General features: G+C 40.0%; 1 protein-coding gene across 6 annotated transcripts in view; it reads right to left on the bottom strand.

The window, feature by feature from the left end:
- slc12a7b (solute carrier family 12 member 7b) overlaps positions 1–14,946 on the bottom strand; it is a 44,959-nt gene that overhangs the window by 14,017 nt on the left and 15,996 nt on the right. For 5 of the 6 annotated variants that reach the window (XM_061757617.1, XM_061757616.1, XM_061757619.1 and 2 more), the window contains exons 2-8: positions 4,692–4,786; positions 4,342–4,473; positions 3,796–3,942; positions 1,004–1,058; positions 798–928; positions 475–716; positions 99–310 (exon numbers count right to left, since the gene is read on the bottom strand). In XM_061757617.1, coding sequence (XP_061613601.1) covers positions 99–310; positions 475–716; positions 798–928; positions 1,004–1,058; positions 3,796–3,942; positions 4,342–4,473; positions 4,692–4,786 — 1,014 coding nt within the window. Of the gene's footprint in view, positions 1–98; positions 311–474; positions 717–797; positions 929–1,003; positions 1,059–3,795; positions 3,943–4,341; positions 4,474–4,691; positions 4,787–12,879; positions 13,198–14,946 lie in introns of those variants that run through there. The other variant, XM_061757621.1, reaches the window with a different exon arrangement.

The raw sequence follows: 14,946 nt of genomic DNA, 5'->3' as shown, positions 1-14,946 counted from the left end.
TCTGTAATAACACTCCGTCTACAAATGTACCATGACATTGAATAGGCGACAAACATTTTCACACTCCAATCAAATCAACCAAACACAAGTGTTCACACCTGAAATAACGCCACTGGTAAGTCCGGGAATGCCTTGAATCTCGGTCACATTGTTGTTGAGGAAATACTCGTTGCAGGTAGCATTGAGCTCGGGTCCGTTACAGAACAGCTTCCAAAGCTGGGTGGTAGTGGTCATATTATCGAATATGTCCATCTTAAGACACTTGTCAAAGTTCTGGTTCTGCAGGGTACGGTTTCCCAACATGCAAACCCTATGACGTGAAAGAAGAGAGAAGCTACACTACTCATGTACTGCACTTTGCTAGATTTAATTGGCATTGATGAAACTCGCTTGACAGCTATAATCAGTGCCAGTTTGAAATTGTGGCTCGTAGACAGTTGTGAATGCATATGCACTGATGTAAATTTGACTCACGGGAAGTCAGGTGGCTCGAAGATGGTCTTGATGACCCCGGCGTAGATGGCAAGGATGGAGAGAATGACACAGGCCAGGAAGACGAGAGCAAGTTTGTTGACATATTTGACTCCCACAAAGACAACGACGGACATCAGTATAAGGCAGCACGTGCCGTAGACACGCATGTTATTAAGGAGGGCATCAACTGCATCCTCCTTCTTTTCTGCTACAAAGATGGCTGCCTTAGGCACAATGTAGGTCTGAGCAGGGAGCGGAGACATGTTGCAGATCAGCATAGAGGTAAATAATTAGTGATAACACTGTACGGTGTGTTTTCTCACCAAAAGAATCTCTATAGTACCCAGGATGTACATGGAGCCAGCAAAAGTTGTACCCAGGTAGAAACAGAGACCTACAGCTCCACCAAACTCAGGGCCAAGAGACCTGGAAATCATATAGTAGGAACCTCCAGCTGTGGAAGAAGTTGAAGTCGAAGTTGGAAAACATTTTAAACTATTACTCATTAATGAAAGAGTAAGCAACATACCTGGCACAACGCCATTTGTGGCAATTGCACTCATGGATATGGCTGTCAGCATGGTCTGTAAGGAGAACACAGGAACAAAACCACAAATCAATTACAGATGGTGGGGATTTTTGTAACCATTCCATTTAAAACATCTAGATTGATTGTTTATTTTGTTTTATTTTATGTCTACTCATGATTGAACTGTGCTATTTGGAACATGGTTAAAAATGTTCACCATCAACAACAACATTCAGCTCTCACCTTGATGCTGTCAATACATTTTCAATGCTGGCATGCTTATATAATACATAAGAGTTGGGATCCTCCTGGGGTGTTTTAGGCCATCATTTAGTCTGTTCAAATACATCTTAAAGGCTTATGCTCTAAATCACTTGGATTGGTAATGGACACAAGCTTTTCTGTGAAATCAACCCTTGTGTAGCCAACATTTTCGTCAGCAGAAGAAGGACAGGTCACGAGATAACAGAGACATGGAGCTTAACTTGACTTAATAACAGAACAAGAGGGAGGTGAACACGTGAAGGTGAGATAATAGAGAACAAAAAGTGGAGAAAGAGAAAGCGGACCACAGCAGGGCCAACAGGCGGAAAGACATGACTACCCATGACCGAGACAAACCTCCGGCTCTTCGTCAGCCATCCGGTTTAAAACGGCAGACAAGCTCGAGTAAAGCCAATTAGCTGTTAATTTTACCACTCACGTCCTCTTAAATCCAAAGCAGCTATACAACTATACTTGTACTCTACCAGGAATAGCTGACTCAATATACCACAAAGTAGTCGGAAGTTTGATAACACGCACAAAAAAAATTCTGGTTTACTAAAGTCTCACATTTCATGTCTAACCCGATATGACATTTTATTCATGTGAAAAACACAATTGTAGCAATCGTGTACAAAACACAGTTGACCTTCGATCACATGGCACTGTTATTCTTTCTTTCTCAAATGTATTTTATATTTACTACATAGCAAGGATTCAATTGTCAAACGAGCAATATAAGTAAACATGTCTCATCCTGAAGGTTTAATTTTTTGGAGAACAGTAATTTCCTAATGGGGCAATTTTAAGTCAGTGTGATTGAATTCTGCCAGGCAAAAAGTGACTTGTTGAAAGTAACCAGGAAAAGAAATCTAGATAAATATTGTTGCTATACATTGTTGCTGCTCTATATTTTTTAAACATTGGTTTCAATTTAACATGAATCATAGAAGAGTTTGAGTAACCATGTCTTGTTTAGGGATAAATACAATAAATTGTTTTAAAGCTTTGACATTTGCTTTTACCTTTGCTCTTTTTTCCCCCATCACTAAAGGTTAGTTGGACTACACAGCACAGACTATGACCTATGAGCACAGCACAAACTATGACCTATGAGCAGGTAGACCATGTAGATACTGTACCCAAAGTGGTCCAAGCAGTGAAAATGAACATTACTCTATTGGACGAAGCTCAGTCCTGTTATTATGTAATAGCAACAATGTGACACACAGGGATCCTTTCAAATGCACTTAATCTATGCAGTGGAAGTTTACGCCTCACTAAGGTTCCACACCAAAGATTTAAATCGCATATCAATGTGTCTATTACATCTCCTTGAGTGACTCTTTGGCAAAATCAATAGATCACGCACATTTTTCCTGACAAAATTTAAGTATGGGATTTTATCCTTCTACAGTTTCGATCTGTTTGTTTCATTTATATTGTGTCATTTAAAATACAATCATTTTATTTCACTCGTGGCGAATGCAATTGGCCATGATGTGTTAGGAAACATTCCTTCAGGAAGGCGGGGGAAAAAAGCTTTCCGTTGAGATTGTACACAAGATTTCTGCATGTACTTTCCCTGATTAATCTGAGGTAATCCATTGTCTGCGGGAATTGGGAAATGTCAGCAAGGGTATGAGAGTGCACATCGCAGTTTTTCTGACACTTCGCAGATGGAGAGGGATTATGTGTTAAGCACATCGAGTGGAAATGTTGGTCCTTCATTATGGCACACAGACAGACAAAAACCCATGCACTTGAATTTATATAATCTTCCATGTGACTGCACTAAATCTGTTGATAAAATACAAATGTTAAGAGAGAGGCCAGCATGCTATTAGTTTGTCATATTTTCAGTAGCCCCTTTTACACTGCCTGTAAAATATTTTTCCACCGTTCTGGGGCGGTGTAATAAAGTAGACCCAACAATTTTCAGACTTTGAAGGTAGAGTCCAAGCCATGAACGAGATTGGCTACACCCAAGCATGTAAGGACAGAGAAAAAGGTGTAAACGCTTTAGGACGACATTTCAGAATGAACCTAAAATGCACTGTAACCTTTACTTTGTTGTTACCGTCTGTTCAGTGATAAATAAAACAATTTGCTGTTCACTAACAAGGGACTTAATGGCAAAATTCACAACAGGTGTTTGATCCCCAAAAAAGGTCTAAGGATATCCACTTCTATTCCTTTTTGTGATTCTTCCAGTCTCTTTGTATCTCTGTAGCCTGGAAAGACAAGGAATTGTTGATCAATTGATAGGTGTCATCTTGGTTTCATGTTGTCACAATGTGAACGGCATGATGAAGAGGACTGTTTTAAGCGTTACTGAATATGGATGGATGGATAATTGAGCCAGAAAATGTATTGGTCCATTCATGAAACAAACACCTGCTGTGAACAAGAACAATTTGCTTTGGGTTCTGTGTAAAAGGCAGATAAAGGCTGGAGCTTCTGTTACAGCTGTAATCCAGCAACGTTGCAGCTGAAACAAATCCTCTACGTTTTGGTTGAATACTCACACATGAGCAGCACAAGCCAACAATAGCCAGAGATTCTAAGATGCCGGCCGTGCCGACTATCCAGGTAAGGCGAAGAAAAAGGATGACCCCCAGAATGTTCTGGAGGCAGGGGAGATAGACGCCCATGAAGGTTCCCATTTGAGGGCTCTGAAAAGAAGGAAAGGTCAGGCAAATAAATGCAATGATGAAACTGGGCTTTAAAGGTGAGTACTAATTTAAGCCCACTGAAAGATCCTCATTAGAAAGAGCTGTGTATGAAAAAAAAAACCTAACACACAAGCTTGCTGACTCAGTAATGAACTTCAGAGACACTGTAGACTATGACCTCTGTCTCATGACCTATATCACAGGGTCACAGGCCAAACCAAGAATGTGCATACCCCCAGATCAATAAAACAAAAACAAGAAACAGATAAGATTATTGGTAATAGATTGTGTTACGTTATCCAGGTCAATAAAATACACAATAATTGCCTATGTAGAAAAAAAACGACCTTAAGATTCAAACATACTGTATATAGAACAGATGGAGCTACTCTAGTTCACCTTGACAGCTTTCTTCTTGGTGCTCTCATCGTCATCGGCCTCCTCATGTTCCTGGGCTCCCTGGGTGAGATTGGTGTAGTTTGCCAGTTTATTGAGAAGTGATGACACCATGGGGTTGCTGTCCATCTCCTCCTGCAAAATTAAAAGGAGGATTTAACATACAAAATAAAAAGATAAGCGAAAACCTAATGGTATTCACTTCTCGTTTGAATGATTTCTTAATTCCTATTTTAATAATGAACACAAAAACATAATTTTCACATTGTTTGGGGTGAACGAAATATGATTGATAAATATCTTCAGTCGTACTGTAAGTGTAACCGTCTATATATAGTATAAAAAGAGCTTACTTCAAAAAGTGCCATGTTGGTCCCATCATAGCTGCTGCTCTTATCATTGTCTGTATTGTTGATGAAGGGGCTGTTTTCTTTTGGGACACCGTCACCTATGGAAACACAAAACAGTTTCGTCCTTAGGGGCTCCATCCGGTCATTTTATTTTATTTTATTTTTCTCTTTCCTTCTTTCTTTCCTTCCTTCCTTCCACACACACACACACACACACACACACACACACACACACACACACACACACACTCTTAGGGCAGGAAATACTCTACAGTTTAAAAAAAAAAAAAAAAAAAAAAAAAGACCAGTCAAGGGACTGGGTGTTCACGCTGACGTGGCCGCCTTATTGTGCACCGTTGTCGGCCGTGACCACGTGCACACCACAGGAGAGTTGGAAGGAAATAAAAGAAACTGGGATTTTCTGACAGCAGTTAGATGGGTATGGCTTTCAAGGTCACAAATACAATATCCAACTGACACAAGGAAATAATGCAAATCAAAAGTAAATGTAAAGCTAATGCACCGAGTTTAAGTGAACCACCCCGTTGCCCGATGACAAACAAAAGACATGTTAATGAGCAACACTTCCTGTAAAGCTGGTAGGTCTGTATTTACTATTACAATCATTAAAGAGAAAAATGCTACACAAACATTGCCGACAGAAACACAGAGCAATCTTCATTAGCTTAGCAGGTCAAGCTTGCTACTAGTGCTGAGGATGCCTCGCGTTGGCATCGTTCACTATAATTACCTTATAAAATAGTAAATATTTATACAAAACGTAAAAACTAGTCAAATGCATCATCACTCAACAGAGCAGAGAGGTGCTGAACCTCTGTTCTGTAACCTTTCTTCAAAAATAATCTTAGTGCCGAACTAAGTCAGTCAAAAAAAATTTAGTAATGTGGATGCAACAACAAAGATGAAATACAAAGAATAATATTGAAGAGGATGATGAGAACAGCACTTAAAAACAATTAGGCGCATTAGGCACATCAAATGTTACTCATTTTATAATTTATTAACTAACCACTAAAATCAAATTCAGGTTGAGCTTTGAAACTGCCCATTGTTTAACTGGATTTGTTTTTGTCGCATAATAATTTTCACCCCAATTTTGAAAGATATTCTTCATTTATTAAATTATATGATTAGGACTATGAAAGGTACCTGTATTTGCTTGGAAACGACCACTGTTTACTGAGTATATTTCAAAATCAAATTAGGTAGTATGGTAAGAAAATCTTTTGCAAGCTTGCTGATGACATCAGTTGAGGAGCATACACAGGTTGCTTAAAATAAATTTAGGGAATGAAATGTTGGGCAACATGGTTGGATCGTTATTAGCACATCTGTCTTACAGTCGAGAAGTTCCAGGATCTCATCTTAAGAATTTCTGTGTGAAATTTGCATGATCTCTTGGTGTGGGTTTTCTCCTGTCATCGGAGTACTAATTGCTTGTTAATTGAAGACAGAATTGTAAGGTTTGTATGTGAAGGTGGATGCTTGTTTGTCTCTTCATGCCTCTCACACAAAGACAGCTGGGACAGGCTCAAGTTACTCAAGATCCTAATGAGGACAAGTGGTACAGATAATGGCTGGCTGGCTGGCTGGCTGGATAGATGTGCCCAATGAAACACTTCCATTCCTTTTTACAAGATAATCTAGTTAAAAATAGACATATTTTGGTTTCATTCAAATTTCTGTAATATGTCAAAAGCAGGCGGCACGCTGGCCGACTAGTTAGCATGTCGGCTGACTGGTTCTGAGGACCGGGGTTCAAATCCCGGCCCCGCCTTTGTGGAGTTTGCATGTTCTCCCTAGTGCCTGCGTGGGTTTTCTCTGGGTACTCCGGTTTCCTCCTACATCCCAAAAACATGTATGATAGATTGATTGAAGACTCTAAATTGCCCGTAGGTGTGAATGTGGGTGTGAATGGTTGTTTGTTTATAGGTGCCCTGCGATTGGCTGGCGACCAGTGCAGGGTGTACCCCACATCTTGCCCGAAGAGTTAGGATAGGCTCCAGCACGCCCGCGACCCTAGTGAGGATAGACGGTAAAGAAGATGGGTGGGTGTCAAAAGCACGACTACACATGAAAAAACTGTTGGTACCCCTCTGTTAATAAAAAAAAAAAAAAAAAAAAAAAAACCACAAAGATCAGTAAAATAACTTAAACCTGACACAAGAAATAATAGATGAATATTTACTGAAAATTAATGAATAAATATCAGGCACTGCTTTATATTTGTCGTGCAACAGAATTATCTTTAAAAACAAAACTGATGAAAATTACATGGACAAAAAAGTACGGTACTCTTAACTTAATATTTCAATTGCAAAACGTTTTGAGGGAATCACTGCAATAAAATGGATCCTGAAACTCTCATTGACACTTGTACCATATCTTGACAAGTGTTTTAGCCCACAATTCAAGAGCAAAGTTCTCCAACTTTCTCAGGTTTGAAGGGTGCTTCTCCAGACAGTATTTTCCAACTTCTTTCACAGATGTCCAAAAGTATATTATTATAATAGTATATATAGTTTACATTATGACTCTTCAGAATAGTCCCAAATTTTGTTCTTAGCCATTCTTGGTTTTTATTAGCTGTGCGTTTGTGTCTTTATCCTGTTGGAAAACCCACGACCTGCAACTGCGACAAAGCTTTCCGACACTGGGCAGCACATTTCTTTCCAGAATGCCTTGATAGTCTTGAGATAATTCACTGCACCCAGCACAGGTACAAGACACTCTGTGCCAGATTTAGCAAATCAACTCCAGAACATAACTGATCCTGCTGTTTGTCTCAAAGAAGGTACAGTGTTCTTTTCTTTGTACACATGGCACAGGGAAAATTGTTGGCACACTTTTGTCACACCCTTTTTAGGTCTTGAACCTGCGCTGGGTGCAAAGAAATCTCAAGACAATCAAGGCATTCTGGAATGAAATGTGCTGCCCAGTGTCAGAAAGCTTGGTCATAGTTGCAGGTTATGGGTCTTCCAACAGGCTAAAGACACAAACACACAGCTAATAAGAAAAAAAAATACATGTAATCAGAAACTGGAAGGTTTGTTGAACATTCAATATCATGTTTAAGCCAATGCAAGTTATTTTATATACAAACAAAATGCAAACTTTGCAATGTAACCTACTTTCAGCACACGTAAAATCTGCCGTAAATATTATGTACCCGACTCAAATGAAATGATTTTCTTTTTACCTTTCACTTTCTACAGTTTTCAACATTTGTGAAACAAACTGTCTGCTAAGTTGTTAACCATATTTTAAGAAAAGTAGATGAGTTAAGGCGGCACGGTGGTCGACTGGTTAGAACGTCAGCCTCACAGTTCTGAGGACCCGGGTTCAATCCCCGGCCCCGCCTGTGTGGAGTTTGCATGTTCTCCCCGTCCCTGCGTGGGTTTTCTCCGGGCACTCCGGTTTCCTCCCACATCCCAAAAACATGCATTAATTGGAGACTCTAAATTGCCCATAGGCATGACTGTGAGTGCGAATGGTTGTTTGTTTCTATGTGCCCTGCGATTGGCTGGCAACCAGTTCAGGGTGTACCCCGCCTCCTGCCCGATGACAGCTGGGATAGGCTCCAGCACGCCCGCGACCCTAGTGAGGAGAAGCGGCTCAGAAAATGGATGGATGGATAGATGGGTTATTTCTGCCAAATTCTGAAAAAGAAGGTAGCTTTTTAGGGATTCAGACATGTTATACATGTGCTGTTTTTATTTCTTTTCTTTTTTTTTTAAACAGTGCAGCCAACTGCAGAAGTCTGGCTGCAGTGGGGATTTAATGGATATCTTTTACTGTTTGATGGAGATGCACAGGGAATAAGAGGCTTGCACCATGGCTTAGTCTGATGTAATCACAGGGAAAGTCACTATGTCCTTGTACTCTGCAGCACTTTCGACTTTTGTCAGTGGTCAATGACATCAGAATTCACAACACAATATTTTAAAATCAATACAATGTAGCTCTCTTATCAAATGTAGCACATTTGTAATATGACACGTGCCTATCATTTAACAGTGGTAACATCATACTCAATGAAAGCTGGAAACTAATTGCTCCTTAGCATACCAAAACATATCTACATGGTTCCACCTCGATAACTATTCTAGTGACCTTGAGTTGCACTTATAACTGTAATAGGAGCCAGGAAAAAGGGCCAGCATCAACAAATTCTGTCAGTGGAGGCCAAATACCATAGTTAATGCAATGCGATATTAACACAAAGAAAGGACATTAACAACAGTGGCTATGAAATAACCAGGCTATGGTTCTAAATACAGTAGAGTAACATACTTCTACTACATGTATGTTATTTGACTGAGTTATAATATATAACAGTCATGATGACCGTTTGACATGTTACAGCGCATACATACATTCTATTGCAAACTGACACTATACACAAAGACATAAGAACAAACACAGGACAGATGCTGTGTGCTGTCAGCAGTTTTAATACCCCGGTCAGTCAACACACACATGCAACAACGTGCAAAAGTCCTAGTGACCCAGCTAGCCTTGCAATTTACTAAATAACGGATGTAATAATGAGCGGGACAAAGAAAGAAACCCCCAAAAAATACTACTTCCATCACTAGTAGGACTAGGACTAGTAGGAGGACTTTTTTCATATTCTGAGTGCATTTGTTTGATCCGTCCATCTACCATTGCTATTGTAAATATGGAGTCGGGCAATTTGGAGCTAAAAACAATGACACTGACAACCCTCCAGAAAGTTGAAACTGAGAAAGAGAGAAGCGAGGGAGTAAATTCTCAATCACTAAATCAATCAATGTAAATCAGGAGGAGATTTTTGGCGGAAAAATGCACATATGTTAGTCATATTAGCTGAAAATGTGATGTTTAAACAGGCCATTTTCAGATTTTTCAAAGGTGGCGTCTGCTCGAGCCATCTCATTCCAAGCCACATCGAGAGCAAGAGACTCATCAGATGTACTTCAAACTTCACAGAAAACAAAAATAAATAAAAATCGCTAACTGGAAATGATATTGTTGCATATGTGCAATAACAAAGCATAGTTCATAAACCTTTGTTTGACTATATTATTTTGAATGCGCTTATCAAACACTGCGGCACCACCTTGCACCGACCTGCCCACCACCACAGGTAAATTCTTAACATAGGGGAAACACTGTTGTATGCATTTATTGTGCTTGCGGGAAGCGCTACGAGGACCAGCTACACACAACTCTGACACCAGGACACGGAAAATATATATTTATGTGACGTATCAAATTACGTTTGATTTGACTGCTTGGTGGCCGCTGTACTTCCATGTTGCACTTTTTCCGTTCCGCCAGCATTGCATTACAGTATTTGGTAATCGATTATTGAAATGTATTACAAGATTCATTAATGTCTTCATCATGATGCATCTAAGAATCCATTATTTCTCCCGCCTCTAAATGGCAATGTTAAGTAAAGTCTATGATTTTGCATAGCAGCTTTGAGAGGACATTGCAGGACTGCAAGAGTTTCTGACTGCAATTTGACAATTCCAAGACAAGTAATTCAGCTCAGTAGTGCATTTGTATTGTTTTACAGATATAATTGCAAAGGTTTTTCGAGTTTTTAACATTGATCACCCAGAAAGAACAGTTGTAGGAGACGGATACACGCTGATGTGTCCTATGACATTATTTATCAAGACAATAAATAGCGCAAGATGTCTATGCAGGTTGTTTTTAATAACTAACAGACAGTCTTCAAATTGGTGTTGAAGATTGGGGACCTCCGGTCCCCTACCTTAAGAATAAAAAGCCAAATGTAACTTCTGGACAAATTAAATCTCTCAATAAACACATCGTTATAACAAAGAACAATTTCTGATGGAAAAATGTAGCTTGTGTTTGCTTGCACACTTGTGTATACGTATGTTCCACTTGGGTTGTGGAGAGTCTCTTGTGCTAGTGTGCATGGGGTGACCCCTAAAATATGCTACTGTTTGAATCATATGTAGAAGTGGTATTATTTAAACTGGCACAGAGAAATAACCCAAAATTGATGCAACATGGCAGTATTGATTCAATTTTCTACATAATTTTCAAATTCTGCAGATAAGCATCGGGGGACAATGGTGTTGACCGGCAAAATTGAAATGAGTCTCACTTTCAAATCTGAGCTCTAAAGGATGTTTACATTACAGTCAGTCTTTTTACATAAGGGCATGGTATGTCCAGGACCTGACAACTAGGGCTATACAGGAATCGGTGGTGACTGGAATTGGGATTCGAGTGGGCGTGGAAATGTGATCAGCGGATCAGAATATTCTAACTTGAATCAGAACGAATCTTAGAATATCCATCCATCCATTTTCAACGTCACTTATCCAGGTTAGGGTCACCGGGCGCTGGGGCCTATCCCAGCTGACTTCGGGCGAAAGGCGGACTACACCCTGAACTGGTCGCCAGTCAGTCGCAGGGCACATATAGACACCGACAACCATTTGCACTCACATTCACATCGTCACTGAGTGGGAACAGAACCCAGGCTGCCCGCACCAAAGTCAGGCGAGTGTACCACTACACCATCAGTGACCTCTTAGAATATCATACTACTTATTTTATTCTGATAAGAACTGAAACTGCTGCCATGCTGCATTTACATTTTTAGCCTTTTAGCCTCTGTTTACGGCCGACGGCATTTTGACTTACTGCGCCATAGTTTCTGCGCATTTGGCCTCAGTGGCTGCAGTGGGGACGGTGATGAAGTCTACAGCCCTCCATCGAGACGATGAGCTCCACGGAATTAGACATCTGATAGCCAAGCCCATGGCAGCACCACAACAAAAGCCGCAAAGGAGAAATCAGTGGAGGAGGTGACCGTGGCGGAATCAATGGGAGAAAGTTGAAAAAGTAGCCAGTGAGATAGCTAGCTAGCTGTTCCCAGCCAGCGAGAATTTACAGCACCGAATGGGCTCAAAACCAACCCATGTTCTATCTTTGGCCACAGTACTGCAATGGATCCAGGTTAAAGTAAGCCATTTTAAACTAAAAAAAACAGTCCCAGAGCGAGAGGCGGAAGCCAAAACGGACCAGTGTAATCTTTTTCTGGTTCAATAGATCAAATTGGATTTTTCATTTGTTGAACTATGACGTCTTTATTTCAGAATAGCACAAGGAGTGACAATTCGATTGTGATTCAGAAGTCATTCGTTACTGTGAACACGAATAACAGGATTTAGAGTGCGAGTTCAAGCCCGACAATTATATTTTTTTTCTTCAGTTTTGTGTTCATGACGATATTCCTGATTAAAAGAGATATTGAATAGCTCAAGCTAGGGACATAGTCCATTAGCCCAGTGGTTACTGATTGGTACAGTTTCGTCATCAGGTAGAGGGAACATTGAAGATCTGCTAATGGACAGGTTAGCTTCTCTGGTCACTGTGGTAATAAATGACCAGGCATCCTATTTATATCGCCTAAGCTGTGCACTGTGATGATGCCTAAGCTGCCTAACGCTGCCAGAGTTAGCTCACGATGCACTCTACAAAGTGACAATACACTCAGCATACTGAGAGACATTACAACTCCCAGATATTGTTAAGAATCAAAAATCACTCCCATCAAGATAAAGTTTAATGGTGGATTTAGGTTCAAACTTGGTGTTAGCATCATTAGCAAGTTTTTAGCTAGTATAGAGTTGCGTGTCAGTAACAAGCTCATGTGTATCAGTGCAGTATGTAAATTGTTTAGATAATTTGTCAATTAAAAATGTTACAATTCTTTGTTGTCTAAGCCAAGATTTTGTGTAGTGTCAGTCTAGAAGCTACTAAGAAACAGCGGACAGGATAGTTACGGTAGAACACCTTTGAGTAGAAATTCAAAACCTCAAAAAGAAGAAGCAAAGGATGCAAACTTTTTTTTTGCCTGGTCCATTAATCCATGCATGCGTTAGCGGCATTACAAAAGATTTTAAGGATTTCTATTGCTTTATCATTTCAGAGAAAAAAACAATGCTTTAATTTCAAATACAGAATATGTTCGTGTTGACAATCATTGAATCAAGAATCATGAAACCTAATGCATGCAATCAAGGCCTAAATGATCTGACAAATTTCCAAGAAGATACAGGGAACATAAACATATCACCTGTACTATTCAGATAAATGTAATAGTGTAAGTAAAATGAAAATTTTATAAACTTACCCCTCCGACGAGAGCCTCCCCTGTGCTCCATTTTGAGGAGCAGGGCTTAAAAAGGTTCACGAGAGGAGGGGTCCTGACAGCGGTCTCAACGGAACTCCAGTAATAGGGGTCCAAAGTATAGTGATATTGTTTGTGAGGTGCAGAAGTCAGGAATGCTGCCTGTGCTGTGTGGATAATGTGAGGATCAGCTATTTCTGTGACTGGGTACGTGCGTGTGTGAAAAGTGGCCTGCGATGACGATGTCAGTGACAGCAATACATCACAAAGCACCCGTTACCCTCCCACCGAGACCAGCTTGCTCGCGCGCCCTCACGCACGCTCACACGCATGCGTTCCCTCAATCACCCTGAGCTTCTGATCCCTTCTACACACATTAACACTTGGGTATGTATGTGTGAACGCACACACTGAGTGGGAGGAGCAAAGAAAGTGAGGGAAACGGAAGGCTTTCGAAAAGCAAGAGTGTCAGGACAGGAAGGCACATGCATTAAAACTATGGATGATTAGTTCCTTGATCAGCTAGCAAAAATTCATCAATCAACTAATCCAGGGGTTCTCAAACATTTCATACCAAGTACCACCTAAAAAATAATTAGCCCTCCAAGTACCACCATCGTGACCAGCATTAAAATACAGTAGCACAGACGGCCTAAGTGTTAATCACAAATGAGACACGTTTATGCCTAAAAGTATATTTAATAAACTGAACTTAAATAATGATTGCAGATCAAAGTTAAATAAAAAAATGCACCTAAATATATCTTTTAAAACATGAAACAGAAAGAGAAAACAGGAATACAAATTTGAATGCAAATAAAATGTAGTTCAATTATTTTTTGCTTCATAAATAAAACTTTTATGAAGCTGTGATCCTTCAACGTAAAAGAAGAACACAGTATAAAATTTAAAAACAAAGAGCTATTTCAAACCACAGGCGCTGCCTGAGTGAGCAGTGTCATTGAGGTAACTAGGGCACCAGAGGTTGAGGGGGACAATCGATTGGTGAAACAGTCAGTGACACTTTGCAGAATATTAAAACCATATTGACTTTAACTGGATATTCCACACAGCAAAAAATGTCAACACTCTAGAGTCTAACTTGTGGACTCTAGAGTGTTCAGTCCCTAATGGACTGTCAATCATTCCAGACCATTTCCGTCCCATAGCAACAAGAGACGATGCAACATTTAACCACACGTTGATTGTCACTGGCCAAATGGATGATGGGCACAGTGAGGCTGAAGAGACTTTAGGCAGCGGGGTTGCATGGTAGCTGCTTGTGGAATATTTTAGCTAGCTAGGTGTCAATTGGCTAGCTCCTATAGGTTTTTCTTTCAAAAGGTAATATTTTATCGTTCTTTCATGTTTTCAAGTGGTTACACTTGTTTGATAATTGTTTATTTTGAAATTAAATCAAATTGAGATGTACCACTGTATATCACAGACAGATTCAAGCAGTGCATATATAATTGCATTGTTATCCAATTAAGTTTTCCATTGAAAGTGTAGAGACACTTTCATTATGGGACCTACATTTCTTGAATCATGCAGTGCAATATGAACCCATTTGGCATACATTATTGGCTAGCCAAAGACTACTTGACTGCTGCAGGAACTCATCCCTTGGCTATATGACGCTACCTTTGTTTTAGCTGCTCATTAATCTCTCTGTCTAAGAGCATGTGAAGTGGACTCAAATCACTTAACCAGATTAGGTTAATCCTGAACTTTTTATAAAACACAGAAGCCACACCGGGGCTACAGTACAGCCAAAGACTCCTTGAATGTGGACTTGTGCTTCAGTTCTCTGGCTACCTATGAGTCAGGTGAGTGTGTTACACCATGCTGGGTCACTGGCCTGTTTTTAAGGTGAGACACTGAGCCATGACCTCCACATGAATGCAGCTTTGAAAATGAGAAAGTGCTTTGTGACCGCTGAGCCAGTTTGCTTTGAGAAAGCATGCAATAATATAGACAGTAATGCATACTATTATGTTTTAAATTTCAGCCATGGAAAATTGACCCACTGTTAATTGAATTCACAAACTAAAATGTCCACCAACTCAC

The sequence above is a fragment of the Phyllopteryx taeniolatus genome, chromosome 20, assembly GCF_024500385.1.
Source record: "Phyllopteryx taeniolatus isolate TA_2022b chromosome 20, UOR_Ptae_1.2, whole genome shotgun sequence".
Classification (NCBI taxonomy): Eukaryota; Metazoa; Chordata; class Actinopteri; order Syngnathiformes; family Syngnathidae; genus Phyllopteryx; species Phyllopteryx taeniolatus.
This window is presented reverse-complemented; position numbering and strand designations above follow the sequence as displayed.